Below are 24,485 nucleotides of genomic sequence, written 5' to 3'. Positions count from 1 at the left end.
TCTAACTATTCCCAACCAGCCTCTAGCATGTCTAGACTACTTATACAGTCGCCATAGGATTCAATCGTACGTGTATTCTTCTTTCGTTATTGCTAAGCCCCTGTAAAGGGATCATCAGCAGTGCAGCAGTGTGTTAGTCACAGGTGATTATCATCATCATTCATCCTCTATTTTGAGGTGCAGCAAATAAAGTCTGACTTCCAGAACAGTCTGTCTCTCATCGCATTGAGAAGTCCCGGGCCCCCTGTAAAGGGATTATCAGCAGTGCGCATGGTGTTAGTTACAAGTGATGGTTACAAATAAACATGGGGAAAGTAAAGGTAAACACGAAGGAACATAAACCAACTGATATGTGGGTGCAAAGAACAAGACAAGTGAATATAGTGGGTTACTTTATTTACATATATACAAGGACGTGTAGGGGTGACTCAATGCAGCAGGGCCCTCCCCAGTTCAGTTTTGAACTGGGGGAGAGACCCCGCCTCTGCCACCCCAGGCTCAAGATCCACTGCTAGATGGTGCGAGGGAAGAACGAGAGCATGTAGAAGTTGGATTTGCTCGCGATGGTCTGCAGCTTTAAAGCTTGGTTGGTGCGGCGGGAGCATCGAGTCAAATCTGATATAGTTACTAACTATACGTATATACTAACTAGTCAAGACATACCCAGGTAAAAGTAAGTATTCTCTGTCGGTATGTTGTTTGCTTACGTAACAAACAATTCTCTGACCAATAAAACACGTTGGAAGTTTGGCACAGCTGTGTCGTTGTGAGTATCCTGAGCCCTATAATCAGGAGAATCAAACTCTTAGCACACTTGTTGGCCTTTAAAAACTGGGATAACGGGCGTGCGTGAGAAGTCAAAGGCGGAAATAGCGAGTTGACATAGCAAAGAACAGTTCCAACAACTCGCCTGATTATATGTGGCACTGTATGTAGTTGAAAGGGGATTCTTCACTGACTAATGTACAGTACACTCACAACAACATACAAGTGTGCGAAATTTCCAACGTGTTTTTATTGGTCAGAGAAATGTTTGTTAACTTCAAATCTATCGTAGGTGCCCAGTCTGTTGGTTTTCTGATTTTGCACATTTCTAGCATTAAGATACCCGTTGTTTTCATAAACATGTGAGTGCATTATTTTCAAAGTTGTCTTCTCTTTTGGTGGTCAGAACGACACAAATAACCATTGGCAGACAACTTTCTGTCACAAACGCTCGATTGTCTTCTTTTCGCAGTTGTCTTCAAGCAGGTGTGACAAGCCCGTTATTAACAGACAAGAGTCTCTAAGTCAGTACCAACACCTACAATGGTTCATTTGGATACTTGTCTTACACGATTTAGTATATATTTCCATCCCTGCGAGCCCTCCTCATTCATTCCCGCCAGCCGTGACCTCAGAGTGACATCGTGCCTTGATCTACGTGTCCAGGAATTCTGTAAGTATAAAACTCTTAGCGACATGTTTTCTGGATTTTGATTTGATATTCTTTTTCTTTGTTTCGCACGGCGTGCTTACACAAAACGCCATATTTTTTAGTTGGTGTTTTAATATTCATTTGGAGGGTCTGGAATAGAGATGGGCTTGATTTGTGAGGAATTGTTCAAAATGTGCAACTTCAATCACTGATGAACATCTTTTCCAACACGTAACCCAAGTCAAAGAAAATCTTGTAGTTCTTCTTCGAATAATTATGCTGTTGCTTGCAAGCAGAACAGAGTTAACTTCTTGAGGTAGCTATTGCCATATGAAAAAAGACATCTTTCCAACCATTTTGTCATCGGAGTCTTACCACAACACTTCCATCGATTAATCGTAATCATTTTCTTTCCAACCCCTTCAGCTGAAGCTACACCATGAAGCTGTTTGTCTGCATGATGCTGGTGACGATGGTTGTCATGGCAACGCTGATTGACGACTCCGAGGGATGGAGGCGTCGGCGCAGAAGGGGTCGTCTGGATGTGGATGCAGATGGTACGTTTGGTCATTACATATATTTAGATGGATTTAGTCTTGATTTTGTCACGGAAAAGTACAAATATTTATTATATATTATATGTTTATACGAAGCGAAAAAAAGGACTTTTAGTTTCAACTGATGTATTCTACAACACAAACAATTCTGTTTCAGTGTCTACAATAGAAGTATTATTGACGAATGAATTTCTGCATTACACATTGAACCAGCGACATCTCAAGTCGATGTACTATCATCATATTTATTAGCTTTCTCATAATATTTGTCTTTCCTTTACCCGTCCAGCTGACTCAGAGTTGAGGGAGGTTGTGGAAGAGGCGAGGTCGCTCAGGAACTTGATGAGGCCAGTGAAGACTTGGATACACAAGGACTAGAGAACATGAAAATGGAGAACATACTCGAGGATCAGGAAGAAGGTCAAACGAGAAGGAATCGCGAGTAAAAATTTAGTATAGAGTTGAAACTGATTTAGAACCAAAGGACGGTTAGTCGTCGATTTTATCTTTGTCGGATTGAATATATTTTGTCTCGTATTATTCACGTAACATCCAATGTTATTCAACTGAAAGAGAATGCCACTTGAGATGGTTGACTCGCAACTAAATTTTTAACTCACTCTGATCAGGAAGTGAAGGGAGAGAAGATTGAAGGACTCTCGAGCGAGAAATTTAGTCAAGATGAAACTGCTTTAGAACCAAAAGTTCATTAGACGACTTCACTTTTCCTGGATTGATTTACTTTTGTCTCGTGTTTTTTCTCTCTCCTTTCATACAACATGCAATGTTCTTCATCTCAACTCTAAGAAAATGTCACTTGAGCTGGTAGTAAAACAAGTACTTTGCCCAATAATGGACTGTATCTGTTCAATCTGTAATTTATTGGGGAAATGCTGCACATTCATTTTGATAAATACTAATACTTTTTGTTAACTTGCTGGTTCAACAAAAATTATTGAAAGAATCTCTATTCAATCATTCATTATTCAGTATCATCTTACTCTCTCTATTCAAAGTACATAGTAAAAGTTTGTTTATATTTGACAAAACTCTCTAGATAGATTACATACACTCACAATGAACTTGGAATAGGTGGCTTATAGTAATAATGATAATGACGTATCGACATGGACTCCAAACGTCACTTATACTTTTATACAAAAATGATGTCATCAGTACAAAGGCAATACCTTTTCTCTACTACAAATGTATAAAGAAATATAAACTTCACTTTAGGCGACCTTGAAAATCCGATCAGTTCTTTATAACGTGATGTTAAAAAAAAGTGCGCGGTTTGATAACTACGCAAATCATGCTATATTCGTTCTGGGCTTAACGTGACCGTGTGGCCTGATGACCGAAATCATGCTATGTTCGTTTTTGGCCTAACGCGACATTGTGGCCTGATGACCCAAATCATGCTATGTTCGTTTTGGCTGTAACGTAACCTTGTGGCCTGATCACCAAATCATGCTATATTCGTTTTTGGCGCAACGCGACCTTGTGGCCTGATTACCCAAATCATGCTGTCCGTTTTCAGCGTAACTTTAACTTGTGGCCTGATGGCCCAAATCATGTTATGTTCGTTTCTGGCGTAACGCGACTTACCCAAATCATCCTATGTTCGTTTTTGGTGTAACGCGACCTTGTGGCCTGATGACTAAATCATGCTGTACGCGACCTTGTGGCCTGATGACCCAAATCATGCTGTTTGTTTTGGCTGTAACGCGACCTTGTGACCTGATGACCCAAATCATCCTATGTTTATTTGGCCGTAACGTGAACTTGTGGCCTGATGACCAAATCATGCTATGTTCGTTTTGGGCGTAACGCGACCTTGTGACCCGATGACCCAAATCATGCTATATTCGTTTGGGTGTAACGTGACCTTGTGGCCTGATGACCAAATCATGTTATATTCGTTTTGCGCGTAACGCTACCTTGTGGCCTGATGACCCAAATCATGCTATATTCGTTTTGGGCGTAACGTGACCTTGTGGCCTGATGACCCAAATCATGCTATATTCGTTTTGGCTGCAACATGACCTTGTGGCCTGATGACCCAAATCATGCTATGTTCGTTTTGGGCATAACGCGACCTTGTGGTCTGATGACCCAAATCATGCTATGTTCGTTTTGGGCGTAACGTGACCTTGTGGCCTGATGACCCAAATCATGCTATGTTCGTTTTGGCTGTAACGCGACCTTGTGGCCCGATGACCCAAATCATGCTATGTTCGTTTTGGGCGTTTCGCGACCTTGTGGCCTGATGACCAAATCATGCTATATTCGTTTTGGCCGTAACGTGACCTTGTGACCCAAATCATGCAATATTCGTTTTGGCTGTAACGCGACCTTGTGACCCAAATCATGCTATATTCGTTTTGGGCGTAACGCGACCTTGTGGCCTGATGACCCAAATCATGCTATATTCGTTTTGGCTGTAACGTGACCTTGTGGCCTGATGACCCAAATCATGAAGTAAAGCTACTCAAATTTGGCCTATAAGTTTGCCTACACGTACACCTGAGATGTTGTGCGTTCCGTCATTCAGAAAGAGAACGACGTTTCATGACATTGTTGTAAAGAACGCCAAAAGCGACGTACATTGTGTTCGAGATTTATAGCGTCATAATACCTTCTTTTTTTCTTTCTGTTGATGCGTGTGACAGGCGATACAGATGAATGGCTCGTTGGTGTGATTTGTTGGTGTGCTTTTAATAGCAGTAGCTGCTATCACAGGTTAGTGATTTGTGCGTATGTGTTGGGTCCTTGTTTGAATGGTATGCGTGACTGATATAGCTCTTTTGTGGAGATGTGGGTGGCTTTGAAAAAGACCGGGGTTGTAGCTTGTGCAGTAGGTCTACTTGGAGCTGGTGTACTTGGTGACGGCCTTAATGTCCACGCTGACGGCATGCTTGGCCAGCTCGCCCGGTAGCAGGAGTCGCACGGCGGTCTGGATCTCGCGGCTATATACTAATGGTGGACTTCTTGTTGTAGTGAGCCAGACGAGAAGCCTTGGCGGCGATGCGCTCTAAAATGTCGTTGTTAAAGGAGCTTATGATGCCCATTGCCTTACTGGAGACACCGATGGCGGGGTGCACCTGTTTCAGCAACTTGTATATAGGAACTTTGTGGGTCCCACAGGAGAGTGGCAAGGATGCTGATAACTTGAATGCTATAGAATGGCTGTTGACTACAATAGGACATTTACTGTGCACGCGTTTGTCTCGCCAAGGATATTATCTTGTAGCTAAACAGCGGTATCAAAGGTCATTAAACAAGACACTTATTTACTTAATAATGTTTTGTATTAATAAATAATATTACCAACGTTGGTCTGACAAGCGACATTGGTGTTCAGCAAACAGTAATATTGTGTGTGTGTGTATGTGTGTATGTATGTATGTATGTATGCGCGTGTGTGTGCGTGCAAGTAAAATTGCTAAGTATTAGCTTTGCATTTTTTCCGATAGAACCCGTCTCCATGGACCAAAAGCATTGCCTGTAACTGCAGAACTGAATTGAAGTGGTATAACCAGAGTACGTACAAAGAGAAAACTTTACAAATTACCTGAGGCTCTAGCCTATAATCAAAAGATCACCTTGATATCTAAGTCTGAAGGTTCCTATACAGTAGATACAAAATGTAATTGAAGCTCTTACTAGTAAGCATTGACAGGTGATGCTTTGAGTCCATGATGCTCTAACAGAAGATCTTTTATTCATGACAAAAGTTGATCTTTCTGCATCAAACTTCCTCGAACCTCTCTTAGCAAGATGCAAACACAGTAAAACATCATACACTGTTCAGCCGTCTGCTTCATTCACGTCATAGAATTTAATGGGTACAATCATTGAATTACAAGTACGTCCAATGTTTATGCAATGACTACTGTAACAACAGTTGATACATACTAGTATCAAAAATGAACAAACTGCTGGCCATGCAACTTCAACGACAAAGGCCAAGAAAATAGGGTACACACATATGTTCCAGAGTCAAATGTAAAAATACACATATCTCTTAAGTTTGAGATTTCTTGCTGAAATTAAACAATGATCAACTTAAGAATTTCTTCTGTTGTATACTCGCGCCTTGAAGGAAGGCCTCCAATGAAGATCCAACCCTTAGTCCTACTCTCTATGTCACATGTATACAACTCAAACACAAAATGTCTTAATACAGAAAGGGAATTTCAAGTCAAACACTAGAAATTAGTATTTTGTAGGCACAGAGCGGGAGTTGGACATGTACTGAACTACTTAAAGCAGATGCAATAAAAACAACATCATTTGGGGATGTCATTAGTCATTTGGGCAAGGAAACACATCATTCCATTTTTAAAATTGGTAGATAGGGGAAATACATATGTAACAGGCTATGGATAAGAATGATCAAACGAATTGTGTATAGTGACAACTGATGATATAGTTGACAAAATGCAGACAAGATACAGAACGATTGACCAGTCGATATGTACACAGTGCAATAGTAAACATTATAGTTATATAGGTAACATTATTGAAAGACATACAGTATTAATCAAGAGATATATGACTAATGTACTGTAATTCAATGCCACAAATTACACAACGTTATGCAAGTTCTCAACAACATACTGAATGCTCCTTACTTCCAAGGATAATGATAATTTTGGACGAAATTTACAGCTGACAAAGTATGGATTGACAAATCCATTTACCTTAAAACAGATGGAAAGCTAGAAAGTTTCATGTTTAAATTAGAGTTCCACGTTTGCATACCTTCAGCTCATGATTTTAATCCTTTGAAATGTAACAGATTCAAGGACTGCTAAACTGACCATGCCAAACGTCAGTCAGCCTTCTAGAGAAGTAGTTTAGCGTCTTGGTTTATGATCTAGCTGCCCAGACTCGGCGCGGGTTCAAAAACGAGGTCAGGACAGGGCATCATTACGTTCCTACCACTTCTTACACTTACAACTGATAATTATGTATGTTCTCCTTAATCATGCAAATGAGGTTCTCATTTACATAAACTAGTTAGTTGATTATCTTCTTAACCCAAACTGAAGTAGACTGTTGTCTCAATAAAAAGCCCATACCCTCATTGCTATCACTTGTGCAAATGAGGTTTCATTCCCCTTGTTCACTTCAAAGGACATCAATATGCCACAAGTATATTGTGTACTTCACAACATACAATGCTTCCCTCTTCGTTTGTAACACTTGTTGTGTAAGGCAGTCCCTGTGAAACTGGCCCCTGTTAGCAATGTCCCCCATGTAAGGCGAGACCAATGCCGTCATAGGGAAACAGCCGGTATGCCTGGAGAGAGAGTAAGCTCTGTCGCTTACTTCTGCACCTACAATGCTTCGCTCTCCTTTTGTCTTGTGTAAGGCCAGTCCCTGTGGAAACGTGGCCGCCTTGTTAGCAATGTCCCCCATGTAAGGCGAGACCAATGCCGTCATAGGGAAACAGCCGGTACGCCTGGAGAGAGAGTAAGCTCTGTCGCTTACTTCTGCACCTACAATGCTTCGCTCTCCTTTTGTCTTGTGTAAGGCAGTCCCTGTGAAACTGGCCCCTTGTTAGCAATGTCCCCCATGTAAGGCGAGACCAATGCCGTCATAGGGAAACAGCCGGTATGCCTGGAGAGAGAGTAAGCTCTGTCGCTTACTTCTGCACCTACAATGCTTCGCTCTCCTTTTGTCTTGTGTAAGGCAGTCCCTGTGAAACTGGCCCCTTGTTAGCAATGTCCCCCATGTAAGGCGAGACCAATGCCGTCATAGGGAAACAGCCGGTATGCCTGGAGAGAGAGTAAGCTCTGTCGCTTACTTCTGCACCTACAATGCTTCGCTCTCCTTTTGTCTTGTGTAAGGCAGTCCCTGTGAAACTGGCCCCTTGTTAGCAATGTCCCCCATGTAAGGCGAGACCAATGCCGTCATAGGGAAACAGCCGGTATGCCTGGAGAGAGAGTAAGCTCTGTCGCTTACTTCTGCACCTACAATGCTTCGCTCTCCTTTTGTCTTGTGTAAGGCAGTCCCTGTGAAACTGGCCCCTTGTTAGCAATGTCCCCCATGTAAGGCGAGACCAATGCCGTCATAGGGAAACAGCCGGTATGCCTGGAGAGAGAGTAAGCTCTGTCGCTTACTTCTGCACCTACAATGCTTCGCTCTCCTTTTGTCTTGTGTAAGGCAGTCCCTGTGAAACTGGCCCCTTGTTAGCAATGTCCCCCATGTAAGGCGAGACCAATGCCGTCATAGGGAAACAGCCGGTATGCCTGGAGAGAGAGCAAGCTCTGTCGCTTACTTCTGCACCTACAATGCTTCGCTCTCCTTTTGTCTTGTGTAAGGCAGTCCCTGTGAAACTGGCCCCTTGTTAGCAATGTCCCCCATGTAAGGCGAGACCAATGCCGTCATAGGGAAACAGCCGGTATGCCTGGAGAGAGAGTAAGCTCTGTCGCTTACTTCTGCACCTACAATGCTTCGCTCTCCTTTTGTCTTGTGTAAGGCAGTCCCTGTGAAACTGGCCCCTTGTTAGCAATGTCCCCCACGTAAGGCGAGACCAATGCCGTCATAGGGAAACAGCCGGTATGCCTGGAGAGAGAGCAAGCTCTGTCGCTTACTTCTGCACCTACAATGCTTCGCTCTCCTTTTGTCTTGTGTAAGGCAGTCCCTGTGAAACTGGCCCCTTGTTAGCAATGTCCCCCATGTAAGGCGAGACCAATGCCGTCATAGGGAAACAGCCGGTATGCCTGGAGAGAGAGTAAGCTCTGTCGCTTACTTCTGCACCTACAATGCTTCGCTCTCCTTTTGTCTTGTGTAAGGCAGTCCCTGTGAAACTGGCCCCTTGTTAGCAATGTCCCCCATGTAAGGCGAGACCAATGCCGTCATAGGGAAACAGCCGGTATGCCTGGAGAGAGAGTAAGCTCTGTCGCTTACTTCTGCACCTACAATGCTTCGCTCTCCTTTTGTCTTGTGTAAGGCAGTCCCTGTGAAACTGGCCCCTTGTTAGCAATGTCCCCCATGTAAGGCGAGACCAATGCCGTCATAGGGAAACAGCCGGTATGCCTGGAGAGAGAGTAAGCTCTGTCGCTTACTTCTGCACCTACAATGCTTCGCTCTCCTTTTGTCTTGTGTAAGGCAGTCCCTGTGAAACTGGCCCCTTGTTAGCAATGTCCCCCATGTAAGGCGAGACCAATGCCGTCATAGGGAAACAGCCGGTATGCCTGGAGAGAGAGTAAGCTCTGTCGCTTACTTCTGCACCTACAATGCTTCGCTCTCCTTTTGTCTTGTGTAAGGCAGTCCCTGTGAAACTGGCCCCTTGTTAGCAATGTCCCCCATGTAAGGCGAGACCAATGCCGTCATAGGGAAACAGCCGGTATGCCTGGAGAGAGGTAAGCTCTGTTGCTTACTTTGCACCTACCATGCTTCGCTCTCCTTTTGTCTTGTGTAAGGCAGTCCCTGTGAAACTGGCCCCTTGTTAGCAATGTCCCCCATGTAAGGCGAGACCAATGCCGTCATAGGGAAACAGCCGGTATGCCTGGAGAGAGAGTAAGCTCTGTCGCTTACTTCTGCACCTACAATGCTTCGCTCTCCTTTTGTCTTGTGTAAGGCAGTCCCTGTGAAACTGGCCCCTTGTTAGCAATGTCCCCCATGTAAGGCGAGACCAATGCCGTCATAGGGAAACAGCCGGTATGCCTGGAGAGAGAGTAAGCTCTGTCGCTTACTTCTGCACCTACAATGCTTCGCTCTCCTTTTGTCTTGTGTAAGGCAGTCCCTGTGAAACTGGCCCCTTGTTAGCAATGTCCCCCATGTAAGGCGAGACCCAGGGTTAGACAAGTTTTCAAAAATTTCAAAAAGTCCTATCGGGCAAGTACATAAAAAATTTACTTGCCCGAACCAAATTTTCACTTGCCCGAAATTTAAATTACATCTTTCGATGTATTTTCACTTTCATACATTTTCACTTTTGTTATTGGCTATCTTTTCCTGTGTTGACCAATGCTTGATGCAATGAGAGTAAAAGGTAACAAATATATTGGTGCACTTGACTTCAATATTTTAATGACTTTCACGTGCACTGATCAGACAGCATTCAAATTACAATGTCCTGCTAACCAAAGTAGTGAGACACAACAGAAACAGTTTGGACTGCCTGGTTCACTTCAGAAGATATTTACGGGTACTGAAATGAACTGGTCACTGAGAATAAAGTACACATATTTTTTTCTGACAGTCAGACTCAGGGGTGAGGCACTGACTGCAAATCTGGGAATTCTTGAGTTTTGATGTGGCCCTATCATCCAAAATCGATGTTTCTACTGGCTTAAAAATGACATGGTCAATATAGGCAGGCATTCAGCCCCATGTGCTGTCACACTCAGTGGTAATTTGAGCAGGTCACATCTGGAAATTCTTACTTGCCCGTCGGGCAAGTGGGGAAGCACTTCTGCTTGCCCGAACAGCACTTTTACTTGTCCGGAACAATCGGGCTAATGGACTTGTTTATCCCTGGAGACCAATGGCGTCATAGGGAAACAGCCGGTATGCCTGGAGATAGAGTAAGCTCTGTTGCTTACTTCTGCACCTACAATGCTTCGCTCTCCTTTTGTCTTGTGTAAGGCAGTCCCTGTATACAATGGCATGCAGATTATGCAAATCAGGACTTAATAGGCATTACAAATGAGGAAAATCAGCAATTCTAGTGTGTTCCATAATTTTATATACATAAAATTCATCATTCGTCGAGGTGAAACGTTAACCATGACTTATCATGCAAAATGCTGCCCTCCTGTGCTAATTTGCATTATTAATGTGGAAGTGTTATAATTACATAGTGGTAAGCAGTGGGGGTTACATACATCTGACATGTGTAAGTTACTTAATTTGTTCACCACAATACATAGGGTATGCAAATGTGCAAGTCATTTGCATAATTGATCATTATCATCATATCTTAATGTCGCTCCAACTCCATATCCAGCAGCGGGCTGTCCCATTGGCCTCTCTTAGGTCACTGTCTGAGCAGGTGGGGCCAAGCTTACAGTTTTACAACAAGTGCTGTTGGTCTGCAGCACCTCTCCACATGGGCAGCCTTCATTTGTGGACTTGCCCCATTTCACTAGGTTGTCTCCAGTCTTTGCCACCTTTGATCTGGCTCTGTTTACTGTTATCCACTCCCTCCTTGGTAAGTCTGCTCTAGGGGGAATTGCCTCACTGGGGGATGGAAGTGCATCATTTATATTTGTGTCACTCTCTTTCCACCTTGCCATCTTGAAGGTGTTTGGTGAAACTTCTCCAAGGCTTTGAACCATAGTGAAACTGCGGTGTGATCTCAGCCTTCGGGGAACCTCGAGATCCTGATGCCCATGTAAGGGGTGTCTGGGATTGCGCATTTGCTTGTCCCGCTCCACTCTTGCCTGTGCTTCTTCGTGTATGCTAGGGGGCAGATGCCTGAGAGCTTGTACACGTCCCCAAGGTAACAGAAACTTGCTTCCCCATCCAGAACGTCCACTATGTACCTATAGTCACTTGTTTTTTTTCAACATTCAGACGAAAATCAACGCATGCATGTCAGCCATAAAAGTTACTTGCTGTAGCCAAAGTATAGATCTACTGTTACAGGGCACGAAATACTTTTTTTCTGCATACCTGCACTGGTGCAGGTAGCATTGAAAATTACCTGCACCAGCCAAACTTTACCTGCACCACTCTGATTTAGGAAGTATGGATGATACTACAATTGTTCAAGAACCATTGCTATTATTTTCTTAAGTTTACTTTATAAGTGGTAACAGCCAATGCAACTAAGAACAATCCACATGCACCTACATCATAGGACATTTATGTATAAAACCCAGTACACGGACCAGTGCAGGTTAGGTGCAGGTAGACCAGAAATACCTGCACAGCTCCATTTTTACCTGCACTAACCTGCATATGCAGGTGGTATTTCGAGCCCTGTAATAGCATATTTAATCACAAAAACATCATATTCATAATTGAGCAATTCTTTTCAATTAACGTATTGTTGAAAACCTTAACTACTACTTTCAGCTATAACTTGAAATATGGGGCATAAAATATACAAAAAACTCTCAGTGCTCATTTCAAAAACAAGGCTTACCCGTGTTATAAAATGCAACAGTTATTCACATTTTAGAAGACCATACATAATGCTTTTATAGCCTTCACAACTATAAGTTCCATGATCTCATACCTTTATCAAATAATGCTTTGACGCCAAATTGTTTCTCATATTGAACTCAAGAAAGGTATTTTCTACAGAAAGAAATTTTACCAGTGATGGTTGTATTGTAAGAGAACTTGAATCTTACATTACATTGTAAGAAACTATTTGAGAAAATCAAGATAAGACTTTGTTTCATAATGCTGACTTTCCAGTTAGGCATTATCTAATTTCAAGAACCACCAAATGATAAGTGTGTGGCCTCAACAGTCAAAAGGTTGAGTTTCCAAATTTCCATGGACAACACTTATTGTACAATGTACAAATAATTGGTTTGTCTCTTAATGTCTAGAAAGGTGACTATGCTTCCTCTCTCCATTTGAGTCTTGATTTCCCCAGATTCAATCACAGTACAGAAGTTTCTACCTGTAAAATCAAAGGAATTTTCCTTTCCTTGGACATCAAATAGACTAAGAAACGGAATGGTCTGTATAGCAAAGTCAGGTCCAACTACTAGTACAAGTACTGATCATGAGCATTGGTGCCTCCAAACCTCAAGATTTATTGGAGGGTTCACATCCAGATGTCTTCAGATTTAAAAGCAACAAATCTGCAAGTGATGTAGAAATATGCTAAAGTAGATCATTTATTATAATCAAAGCTAAGTTATGGACTTTTACTGCTGAAAAAAATTACATGTGTAACGTTAGTTAAGTATGGCATATTTGAGGTAACTGACAAAATCAAGGAAGGCTTGTCTAAAATCTGCCTACCATGACTTGCTTGTGGGTTACTGACCTTGTAAAGGGATGCCTTGTTCCAGTACCATGAGGAGCTTAAAATGACTTGAACTGGCTTTTTCTTTCCATCCGCAGTCGCACCTAGATGTCTGCAACAAACAACATATCAATCATTAGATAAAAATACAAGCAACACATTAAGAACTTGCAGTTTTTGTCCTCCAAACATTTTACAGGCAAGAAATACAAACAAGAATATATGAGCATCTGCTGCTACAAACAGAAATTAACAATTAATACAGTTGTGCTCCTGGTTCTATACACAGTCAACAACAGTCTGTAGGACACAATCCACCATGAAGAAGTTATAGTGCTTGCTGTCGATGTTGCTAAGGTGTTTGCCAAATGTTAATCCATTAAAAGGACCTTGATTTACTGGTGATGTCGTCAACTCCAGACAAGTTGTTTAATGTATGAAATACTCAAGTTAGCAAAGAAGGATATTGCAGCATTTACAACTAGTAGGGGTGGGTACCGGTACAGAAAATTCAGGTTCAGGTCCGGTTCAGGTCCAGACCTGAACCTGGACCTGAGTCAGTATGCGATAAGTATGTGAAGGGGTGATACTCAAAACAATGGTCCATTCCTTAAAAAAATTTTTTTTCAACTAACTCTGGCAGTTTGAAATCCTACAACTTAGTACAAGTCTAACTGTCTCTGTACGATTGACAGTAAAACTTTGTAGAAATGACTGCAGACTCTACTTTGTTCGTTTATTTTCTTCAACTGGCAAGCCCCCAAATGTGTGAATACCTGATCATATATAATCTGCTAGATTTATAGGCCCAACATCCGGTCCACCGAATTTTTTCAGGTCCAATTTTTTTCTGGACTGGTCCAAGAAGAGAAAACGGTTTTGTATCGGTTCACCCCTAGCAACTAGATTATGTAAATGCGGCCCTGATTTGCGTGATTTACAGCTCATATTGTTTACTTTACTAATTTCCAGCCCACGGCTTCATTAACAGCAAGAAAACATACCAGAAGATTGATCAACTTGCACTTGTCGCTCCAACATGGCATCTTTGAGAGCTCAAATTTCAATGTTTTATGTTATACACTTTTACAGGTTTTGTAAAGCACCAGAAAGAATTTGCATACCAGACCTAGAGTTTTATTGACAAGATAGATTATGAAAAGTGTCGAACCAAAGTAGTGTTGAATCTATTGTTCCTACTATAGATTATTGCGGAAACTTTATAATTTCAATGTTTTCCAATTATGAGACTTCAAAACAAACTAATTAAAGGCAGGTGCAACTTTAACAAATAATCATGATGACAAGGCCCTAATTTACATCAGACCATACACCGACGAACTGAAGCAGTTAAAGATCTACGATAACAACACCAATTTGCATAACATGGGGTGCTATAACTATTGAATGGATTTTAAATGGTCTCATATTGCAGAAATGAGCCATGTTTGTCTTTATCAACAGTGCTGAATGAAATCGTTAAGAACCTAAGTTAATGCACAGAGCTGTCTAATTTGTGTACAGTAACCAATTTTTGTGTCACCAAGGAAATTTGAGCATCAAAAATGTTTACGTTCAAAGCAAAGCAGACGTAGTGGTGCATCTTACATTAACTTACTCAACACTCACCAAGCAAATTTAATTGTTTTACACATGAGACATATAGCTATATAAAAACACCAAAATGTGCACTGGGTCTTGAGGACTTCACCTGGCAATGGAACTGACCTGAAATAGCGAAGTTATCGCTTAGTGGAACGCCCTCCCCCTAGTTACATTACCGTTGGCCGTGGCTCGAATGTACCTACAGCAGTGCGGGCATCTCTGTTTCCTCTGCACAGTAGTCAAGAAGGCCTAAATGCAAATGGCAAAACTGCATTTAATCTAGCTTGAGGCACTTTGTATAAACTTGAGATTGGCAAATTCCCAATGGCTTGCTAACAATACACAAGCGCAACAGTTTTCAGACAAACAGGTGTAATACAATGTCGAACTCATGTTTTTACAGGAAAAAAGTTACAGCTGCAGCACCATCTGTTATAATTCAATTGATGCAAAAATGCCATGTGATAATTCCTAAGAATTGGATTATGGTAATGACATACTTGTGTCATGAGTAAATTAGTTAAATGCAAATGTCACCAAGCATGAACTGTGTAAATGTGAAGGAAATTTGCATAAGATGTAAAAAAGCTCTAAATTATCATTTATTTCAGGGGGTATGAGGTATCCGAACTCTTTTTGTAACTACAATGCGACGTTGCCCCAGCTATGGGGAAGGGAGGTTTCAAAACAAGATACAGCAGTAACTACACTAAAAAAACAGTTTGCTACTATTGTCAAACAGATGGATAAGTATGTATACTTCGTGCATTATATTCCCCTATCAATCATATTATGCTGGCGATTAACGGTCAAGTTCTGAGTGTTGCACGTACGACGTCTAATTTTGGGAAAGAAAAAAATCCAAAGAAGAGCATTTTATCAGCCCATCAGATTCAGAATATCGCCACACACACAGTTGAGCTCGTACCAAGGGCAACCTTTACTGATAACGTATGTTGGGCAGTGTGGACTGTGTTTAAAATGGTTTTATATTCACTCATAATTTTCATGGCGGCATGGCGCCAAGAGGACAAGCAACAGCACGAATTACACTCCACATAAAAGTCCCTTCGCGTCTTTTTTTCCGGATAAATGCGCACGATATCTCCTAAAATACTTAATAAATCAATTCCTTCATCTGTTACGTATTCTTCCAGGTAAATTTCAGTCTTAGAGATCTTAGAAATTCCAGAAATACTCACCCAAAAACGGGTTGGCGGAAACAGCTGCCCGGTCGGTCGGCGGAAACCGCTGCCCGATCCGGTCCGAAGGTTAGTTTTGGGGGTTTCGAGTATTGCATACAGCAGTGTAAGTGAAGTAAACAAAATGCCTACTTAAATATTCCATAACGGTTTAGATGTTTTTGTTAGATGTTGCTACATGTTCAAAGGAAGCTGGTCAAATTACTTATCTTTTGAAAAAAAAAATAATTTGACATTTCTTGGTAAGATTGTCCCATCCCCAGCTGCTACTTAGAACGTCCCCCAGTACAGAACGTCAGAAGTTCGCTACATCAAGGTTGTACAGGGTGGTGGTCCTTTGATCTAGTATTATATGTGCCGTGGGCGCCGGCGACAAAATCAATCAATTTTGACAGCACTACCGCGCCAAGCTGTCTGACATGTCTGAGGAGAAACTATCTCTAAGAATTGTAAAAGAAGTCAAATTTAGTTAAATTGATACTAAAATGTACATTTACAAATGCATGGATTAAATTTTTTTGTGTCGGGTTCTGGATGACGTTTTCACATAATTTTGTTACTTCACACGAAAACAGCTCCGCCGTAGTCTTTTCAACACGAATGACTCATACTCTGATCAATGCCCACATCTTATTTGTCTAAAGCTATTCCAAAGAACAAGTAATAATAAAGTTTACTACTGTCCCCTATTAGAAGCGCCTCACACATATCCACGTGGCCACACACACTGTGTATTTTGGGGTCAACGACCTAACGTTAATATGCGCCGCATGGAATGCCAAAAACTTCCGATGAATCAAATCAATCCAACCTACAGTTTCCCATTTCAGAGTATATAAACATAAGATTAGTGTTGGGAATTACATTAAAAAAAATAAAAAATCAAGGCGCTAATCATGAGTGCCAGGTGTACAGTTCTCGAACAGGACCTTTGTTTCTGCAACCTCTACTCAAATACAAAATAGCATTAAGTTCTTACAGTGAGGACACGGCGCGGCTCATTATCGACCTTATTAGCGTTAATGAGCTGGCAGCACCGAAATCTGGTGTTCACCGAAAACGTGTACAAGTTCAAATTACACCGTGTTTGCGTTTTCGAATTTCCGAAATTACGGTAATGTTTACGATATTAGTACTCCTGTAAGTTGTAGGGTCAGCCTACACGAGAAATGCACTTAAATTACTGCTGCGATAGCAAGCCATCTTGTTTACATTTGGTATACTCGAAACCCCCAAAAGCAACCTCCGGACAGGACCGGGCAGCAGTTTCCGCCGACCGACCGGGCAGCCGTTTCCGCCAACCCCCCAAAAACACAGGGACATACTCTTTCAAAAAGTAACAGACGACCGCCATCTTGAATCTGCTTCTGTGCCGTGATTTGTCCTTTTCTCCCTACTTTTAACCAATGGACGATCCCGACTGTCAATCAAAATTAGCTACTTGACCAATAAGGGAACGGTATTTAGTCACGTGACTAAAGCGGGCGTGGCTTTGAAATCTGTCCATTAGGATCAAGGCTGGAATCGATCAAGTAGATCAATATGCAATAGGCTGTGTGCGTACTGTTTTTGACGACGCCTCAGGTGAGTCGTCAAATGGTATATTATTGTCTATATGTTTGTTTTGCAATTTCTAGTTGTATGCAAGTACACTAGCCACACGACCCATGTCTTCCTATTGAAACGTTTATCGACTGATGTGTCAGTATTGATTTGTTGATAACTTTTATACCAAACATGTTTTCAAGCAACGCACATCACATATAGAAGGAAAACAAAGAAAATGTACTGTGCATTCAATAAATCTCCTGGAAAAGAAATGAAATGTACATCGCCTGTAACGTTCCTTAAGTTGGGATTACACGTGCGTATATATCACACGTGTCCGTATGGGGTCCGTACGGAAGTCTTTGCCTCTACAAGCCTCATGTCCCAAGTGCTGACTGGTTTTCCCTGTCCCTGGTGCTGACTGTATTTCCCTGTCCCTGACTGTATTTCCCTTCCCCTGACATGGTTTCCAATTTCCCTGTCCCTGATACTAACTGTATTTCCCTATCCCTGACTGTATTTCCCGGTCTCTGACTGTGTTTTCATGTTCCTGATTGTTTCCCTGTCCCTGACTGTGTTTTCCTGTCCCTGGTACTGACTGTGTTTCCCTGTCCCTGGTGCTGACTGTGTTTCCACAATTCCCTGTCCCTGACTGTATTTCTCTGTCCCAGGTACTGACTGTGTTTCCCTGTCCCTGGTGCTGACTGTGTTTCCATGTTCCTGACTGTTTCCCTGTCCTTGGTGCTGACTGTGTTTCCAGAATTCCCTGTCCCTGACTGTGTTTCCCTGTCCCAGGTACTGACTGTGTTTCCCTGTCCCTGGTGCTGACTGTGTTTCCAGAATTCCCTGTCCCTGACTGTATTTCTCTGTCCCAGGTACTGACTGCGTTTCCCTGTCCCTGGTGCTGACTGTGTTTCCATGTTCCTGACTGTTTCCCTGTCCTTGGTGCTGACTGTGTTTCCAGAATTCCCTGTCCCTGACTGTGTTTCCCTGTCCCAGGTACTGACTGTGTTTCCCTGTCCCTGGTACTGACTGTGTTGCCCTTTCCCTGGTACATCTTCTTGAAAGAAAAACAGACTGACTTATTTATAACAGAGACATACTGGTTCTCCAGCTTTATTGAAATGTCTACATGACATTCTACCTCTGAGTTGGGAGTGGCAATAAATAAACATTGCACTTTACTAAAACAATTACACAGCACGTATCTGTATCTATATAGCTGGTACAATGGCTCTTTTGTGCTATAAAGCCGGTAGAACGGCTCTTTGGCCGAACATACCAGCTTTGCAGGTGCATGGCATCATGTGATCTTTGATGTTGCAAATCGATGCATCTTATATGAAACATTGAAAAGCAGTACTAGTGCAAGCAAACATTATGCAATTTTTTTCTATCAGCAGTATGATTTTTTTATCTACCAGAAAGACAAATATTTGTGCTCTTTACTTTCTCCTGGACCAAGGTAACCATAATAAAGTACATGGTCTGTAAGTGATCATCAGATCAAGGTTATCACTTATTCCACTAATAAACAGCCCTGTCACGGACATGTATTTTCCTGTCCAAGTTAAATATTTTCCATGTGCAAATCTACATAGGTAAGGCAACAGTTTGAAGCAAGTACAGAAACATTACTCAACATTGAGTTCACCTGATGCTACACAATGTATGACTAAAAGCAATTTTAGTGCCTTTGCTGCAGTTACCACAGTTACTACATTTAATATCAATCAATATCTGTTAAAAAGGGACCATAATCCGTACATCATAGGGCCACAAAGAAAGGCCAAATGTCACTTTCAATTGGATCTCATACAAAATGTGATAATTGCCACAACACCCCCAATCACTTGTTCACATCATCAACCAGACACAAGGTAAGTACATCTTACAGCTGAAGTTATCATAAAAAGTCATTAGTCAGCAGTAGGGGTGAGCACTGGTACAGAAAATTCAGGTACAGGTACGGTACAGGTCCAGAGGATCAGGTCCTGGCCTGGACCCAAGCCTAATAATCTGTGAAAACTTGCGAATAGGCTATACTCAAATTAATGGTCCATTTCATTACAAAGGAATCTGTTTGGTGGAGTATTCGACGTCAATTAATATTTCTCTGGTGCTATGTTAACCACACTAACACTATCCAAGTCATGTAAACCACACTAACTGCCTCTGTTTCTGAAGTTAGACGCTTGGTAGAAATGACTATCAACTCTCCTCTACTCCGCTCTTTTCTTGGATCTGTAAGCTTCAAAATACGTGAAGGCCTGTCAGTATATTCTGTCCATTTTCAAATTGGTCCAGCATCCAGTCATCTCATTTTTTTGGGCAGTTTCTTTTTACCATCCAACAACAAAAAACCGTTTTGAACCGGTACACCCTAGTCAGCAGAGAGACCAAGCAAGTTTTCCACTCTCCATTCCTGTACATCTTCCATCAGTTTTTGGCCTTCCCAGATACTTGATGATGTCGTTTTTAAAATGTTAACATCCCAGTGGTTTAGCAAGTTTCCTGACTGAGAATGCCAAGAAATGCTGCCTTTTACAGTCTGTCCGTTGTTTTCCTCTCCAACTGCCTGTTGATTTGTTCACTTCTTCATGCTTCTGAGGCTGTCCAAAGTGCTTGTGCGGATAAGGGCCTCGTGGATCTTAGGTCTCAAGCCTGATAGACTGATGAGAATTGCCTCCTGCAACATGTCAAACAAAAAACATACATCAGTTGTGCTTGCACATTAGACTGGGTACCATCCGGATAGTAGTTCGCTCTGACATTTACAATAAGTTAAATGTTATATACAATAATATTTAATATGCAATCATTCTCTGCTTTTCTGGCTGGGAGCCTTGACATCTCTAACGTCTGGATTGTCCAAATTTTGGACGTGGGCGCTGATTCCCACATGAGTGAATTAAGGAATGGGTTCAAGCACTCATTGAACAGGCATTCCAAAACTGAAACACCCTCTGTCTGTTTGCAGGGATGGGCTGTACCATCGAATGAGCGCTCTAGAACCCATTCCCTAATTCGCTCAATAACTGACGTCACCATTAAAATGTGCAATTTCCCAGATAGCAAGGCAGTAAATCAGCCAATCAGAGTGTGCTACAAGCCATGGCATCATGTTCATAAACACACCTTTGTTTGCAAGAAAAAAGTGGTCAAAAACGTGCATGTCAATTTTTCTACAGAAACAAAATCTGAATTTGAACATGAGTACCCTACTTCCTTGTGAAAAGTTTGTCATGTAAATTTCATTTACAGTATTTTACAAATTAGAGAATAAAGAAATTAAATTGGTATGGCTTTACCTCTGTTCTGATAGTGCGGCTGCCTTGGGTGGGACAGGTGTTGAGATAGTAGTGAAACATGACCCGAGCGTCAGCAATGTCCAGGGCTTCATCACATTCCACACTGTACTCCAGACCCTTCAGGCCTCCAAACACAATCAGAAGGTGACTGTAGGAAGGAAATAACCACACTGTTGTAATTCAGCATTTATATTCATTTTCCATATCAGTAAAGCAGGCAGGTGGTGGCTCATGTTGTGGTACTTATTTACATTTCAATGAATTGAAGCTCGATCGTACAAACTCGTATACCCTACTGTATCTGTCCCCAAAATGGCATGAAACTGTTGAAATATATCTTGACAACAAGATCACTGTTTGTCATTACAGTGGTGTGGTCAAGTAAAGTTGGGGAGAAATTGTGCACATTTCCTACTCTGCTTTTAGTACTAATGTCATAGGCTAAAATCTATGGCTAAGACATGGATGATGAAATATCCATACACAGCTTCTTACCTAAAAGATGGTAAGAAGACCTCGTCTGTGGACTCCCCTCTCTCTGACGTCCCAATGGTTAAGTCGTAGCCTCCCTTGAAGGGGCTCTCTGTGAAGACTGCTCCTAGACTGGGTGCCAGACGCACGGTGTAGCCCCAGTATAGCCCTGCCTCAGTCCTTGGCACGGATGGGGACACCACCTTTCCTGTCAGCACTCTGGAGACTGTGTTTCCAGGCTCGTCTAGCTGGACTGTCACTCTCAGGCCTGGCTGGAGGACCTTATCTATTCTAACCTCCTGAAAAATAAAACATTAGCAATAAGTCCATGTTTATCATATTGACATCAATTTCAGCAGTATTGGGATATTTAAAGATAATTCGCTTCAAACAGTACTGTAAATGCATTTAATCTTGCGGGGATTTAACTTCGCGGCAGTGGAAAAAAAGGACTGTTTGCGATGGTTTTGATTTCTGGGTAGTACCATGCATTGAAGTCTCTTATGAAAAACGTTCGTGATGGTTTCACGGTTCATGGTGAATTGGCAACGCAATAACCGAAAACCAACGCAAAAATTTCTGCATTTATAGTATTTACAGTATATCAGTTGTATACCTTTTGGAGTGGAATATTATAATTCTATGACTCTTTGACTCCACTAATCTTTTTTCTCCCTAAAAAAAATCGTCAAGTGTTTCTGACTTTGCCTGCCAAAGATTTACATAAGTATGCTTGTACCTGAAAAAAGGCATAGATTAAAGTTGATCAAGCTCAACAAACATGCACGATAAGACAAATATCAAATAAGAAATATCTCATTCTAATATGTTTCTTTCACTTTTACAAATCCATGACACAAACCCAATATCTTGCATGCTGAATCAGGAGTGTTCAGCTCTAAAATCAAACTGACTTTCCTTTCATACATTTTAATATAATGCTAGTTCACCTTTGTCCACGGAGTGACCTATGTCCGTTGTATTAAGGTTATTTATCCAGGTTATTTAGGGACATCAATTCAAGGGATGCTATAATTGCTAGTTTCACACTGAAACATTTTGAACATTTTGCAGTTGACTTTGAAACCACAGTCTTTCGACAAGATATCCCCAAATACCCTGGTTCAGATATTGGTTACCTCGTGGATAAAGGTGAACTAGTGACAGAGACTTACCCTTCTCATGCCCACATTGACGAAGGACCCCTTCCCCTCCTTGGTGGGCCTGTCTAACACCACCCCCTCCCTGTACTCACTCAGCTCATGTTCACGTACATGGTGGGGACAGTCCAGCGGGTTCAGCAAGCCTGGGGGAGGGGGGCACAACTCAGGAGTGTTAGTGACAAACCAAGCTTCATCTATAAACAGTTCATGTTCATGAACATGGTGGGGACAGTCCAGGGGGTTCAGCAAGCCTGGGGGAGGGGGCACAACTCAGGAGTGTTAGTGACAAACCAAGTTTCATCTATCAACAGTTCAAGTTCACACACATGGTGGGGACAGTCCAGCGGGTTCAACAAGCCTGGGGGAGGGGGGCACAACTCAGGAGTGTTAGTGACAAACCAAGCTTCATCTATAAACAGTTCATGTTCACACACATGGTGGGGACAGTCCAGCGGGTTCAACAAGCCTGGGGGAGGGGCCGGGGGCACAAATCAGGAGTGTTAGTGACAAACCAAGCTTCATGATCATCCATAAGCACACTGTACAGTGCTAAAAATACTTTTTTCAGCCATGTTGCCCAGCGACAACCTGAGTCAAAACCCAGGTTGCGCCATCAACATTTCAGGTTGCCCCACAAGTTATTACTTTCTTCAAATCAGCTACAAATGCAGTATCTTTTGTTCCAGTTAAATGTAACTAGTACTTATGTCTTATCTAATCAAAAAACAAATACAAAAGCTTTTGCACGTAGGTGAGGGAAAAGTGGCATTCCAACTGCAAAATTTCAGGTTGTGCTGTGTGAAATTTAGTTGTGCCAAACAAATATTGTTTGTGTTTGCAAGTGTGCAAGTTGGTATTTTGAGCACTGCTATATATTACGTTTTCATTATCAACACCCTCACATACATGTACTTAAAGTCCTCAGAGAAGAAAGCACCATGTAAGTAAATCAAACCAAAATTCTTACAACTACAGCTTCATTTGTTTGTTTGTAAGTATAATTGTAAGCTACTTTGTGTTACTAAACCCATACTTTGTGTCACACAACCTAGTTTTGCTACGCTTGTTAAACATAACAGAATACATAAATAAGCAAGAAATACATTTTCGTTGAAAAAATGTAATTTTCATTAGTATACACAGAATGTACTTGATGGTTATTTGTCTATGCTTTCTGGGATAAAAATTCTGATATAAGAAATGGTTATGGCAAAAATAAGTTAAGTATAAGAAGCCATACCAGCATACTGTAGGTCCTGATGCTTGGGGAAGAAGACTTTCCTTAAGTACTGTGGACACTCCAGATACTGCAGTATCCTGGCTATCTGCACGTTCGCATTGCCCTTCTTACCCACACCAGTGAACGTTCCCTCCGTGCTCCTGTGTGGGAAATCATGTACATGTACATCAAATTGTAAATGGCACATTACTTTGTCCTTAGTGTTAAGGGACCTTCATTCATCCTTGTCCCCTGTCCTAAGTGCTATAGGACCTCCACCGTTCCCTGTCCTTGGTGCTGAAGGACCTTACTTGTACATTTGTTTTTATTGCTGAGGGACCTTCCCTGTCCCCCTCCTATGTGCTGAAAGACCTTCTCTGTCCTTAGTGCTGAAGGACCTTCCCTGTTCCCTGTCCTTAGTGCTGAAGGACCTCCCCTGTCTCCTATCCTTAGTGCTGAAGGCCCTTCCCTGTCCCCTGTTTTTAGTGCTGACGGACCTTCCCTGTCCCCTGCCCTTAGTGCTGAAAGACATTTCCTGTCCCCTGTCCATAGTGCTGAAGGACCTTCCCTGTCTTAGTGCTGAATAACCTTCATTTCCTCTGTCCATAGTGCTAAAAGACCTTCACTGCCCCCTGTCCTTAGTGCTGAAAGACCTTCCATGTCTCCTTTCTATAGTGTTGAAGGACCTTCCCTGTCTCCTTTCTATAGTGCTGGAGGACCTTCCCTGTTCCCTGTCCTTAGTGCTGAAGGACCTTCCCTGTCTCCTTTCTATAGTGCTGGAGGACCTTCCCTGTTCCCTGTCCTTAGTGCTGAAGGACCTTCCCTGTCTCCTTTCTATAGTGCTGAAGGACCTTCCCTGTCTCCTTTTTATAGTGCTGAAGGACCTTCCCTGTCTCCTTTCTATAGTGCTGGAGGACCTTCCCTGTTCCCTGTCCTTAGTGCTGAAGGACCTTCACTATTCCCTGTCCTTAGTGCTGAAGGACCTTCCCTGTCTCCTTTCTATAGGGCTGAAGGACCTTCCTTGTCTCCTTTCTATAGGGGCTG

The 24,485-nt window shown here is 42.1% G+C and overlaps 1 protein-coding gene and 2 long non-coding RNA genes across 4 annotated transcripts in view; 1 reads left to right on the top strand and 2 right to left on the bottom strand.

Moving 5' to 3' along the window:
- The first annotated feature begins 1,330 nt into the window (after positions 1–1,330).
- LOC118420563 lies at positions 1,331–2,637 on the top strand. The gene is made up of 3 exons (XR_004831744.1): positions 1,331–1,438; positions 1,844–1,974; positions 2,264–2,637. It is a non-coding gene; the product is annotated as an uncharacterized LOC118420563 (long non-coding RNA).
- Positions 2,638–11,864: 9,227 nt separating this feature from the next.
- Positions 11,865–14,801, bottom strand: LOC118420579. The gene is made up of 3 exons (XR_004831759.1): positions 14,704–14,801; positions 12,944–13,034; positions 11,865–12,571 (listed from the first exon to the last, which is right to left on the bottom strand). It is a non-coding gene; the product is annotated as an uncharacterized LOC118420579 (long non-coding RNA).
- A 4,235-nt stretch (positions 14,802–19,036) lies between these two features.
- Positions 19,037–24,485, bottom strand: part of LOC118420478 (putative methyltransferase C9orf114) — a 42,198-nt gene continuing 36,749 nt past the window's right edge. For both annotated transcript variants that reach the window (XM_035827303.1, XM_035827302.1), the window contains 5 exons: positions 23,463–23,602; positions 22,235–22,365; positions 21,084–21,358; positions 20,589–20,736; positions 19,037–19,966 (listed from right to left, as the gene is read on the bottom strand). In XM_035827303.1, coding sequence (XP_035683196.1) covers positions 19,868–19,966; positions 20,589–20,736; positions 21,084–21,358; positions 22,235–22,365; positions 23,463–23,602 — 793 coding nt within the window. In that variant the 3' untranslated portion in view covers positions 19,037–19,867. The remainder of the gene's footprint in view (positions 19,967–20,588; positions 20,737–21,083; positions 21,359–22,234; positions 22,366–23,462; positions 23,603–24,485) is intronic.

Source organism: Branchiostoma floridae, chromosome 8 (genome assembly GCF_000003815.2).
Source record: "Branchiostoma floridae strain S238N-H82 chromosome 8, Bfl_VNyyK, whole genome shotgun sequence".
NCBI lineage: Eukaryota > Metazoa > Chordata > Leptocardii > Amphioxiformes > Branchiostomatidae > Branchiostoma > Branchiostoma floridae.
The sequence above is the reverse complement of the archived record's forward strand: the minus strand, read 5'-3'. Positions and strand labels throughout refer to the sequence as shown.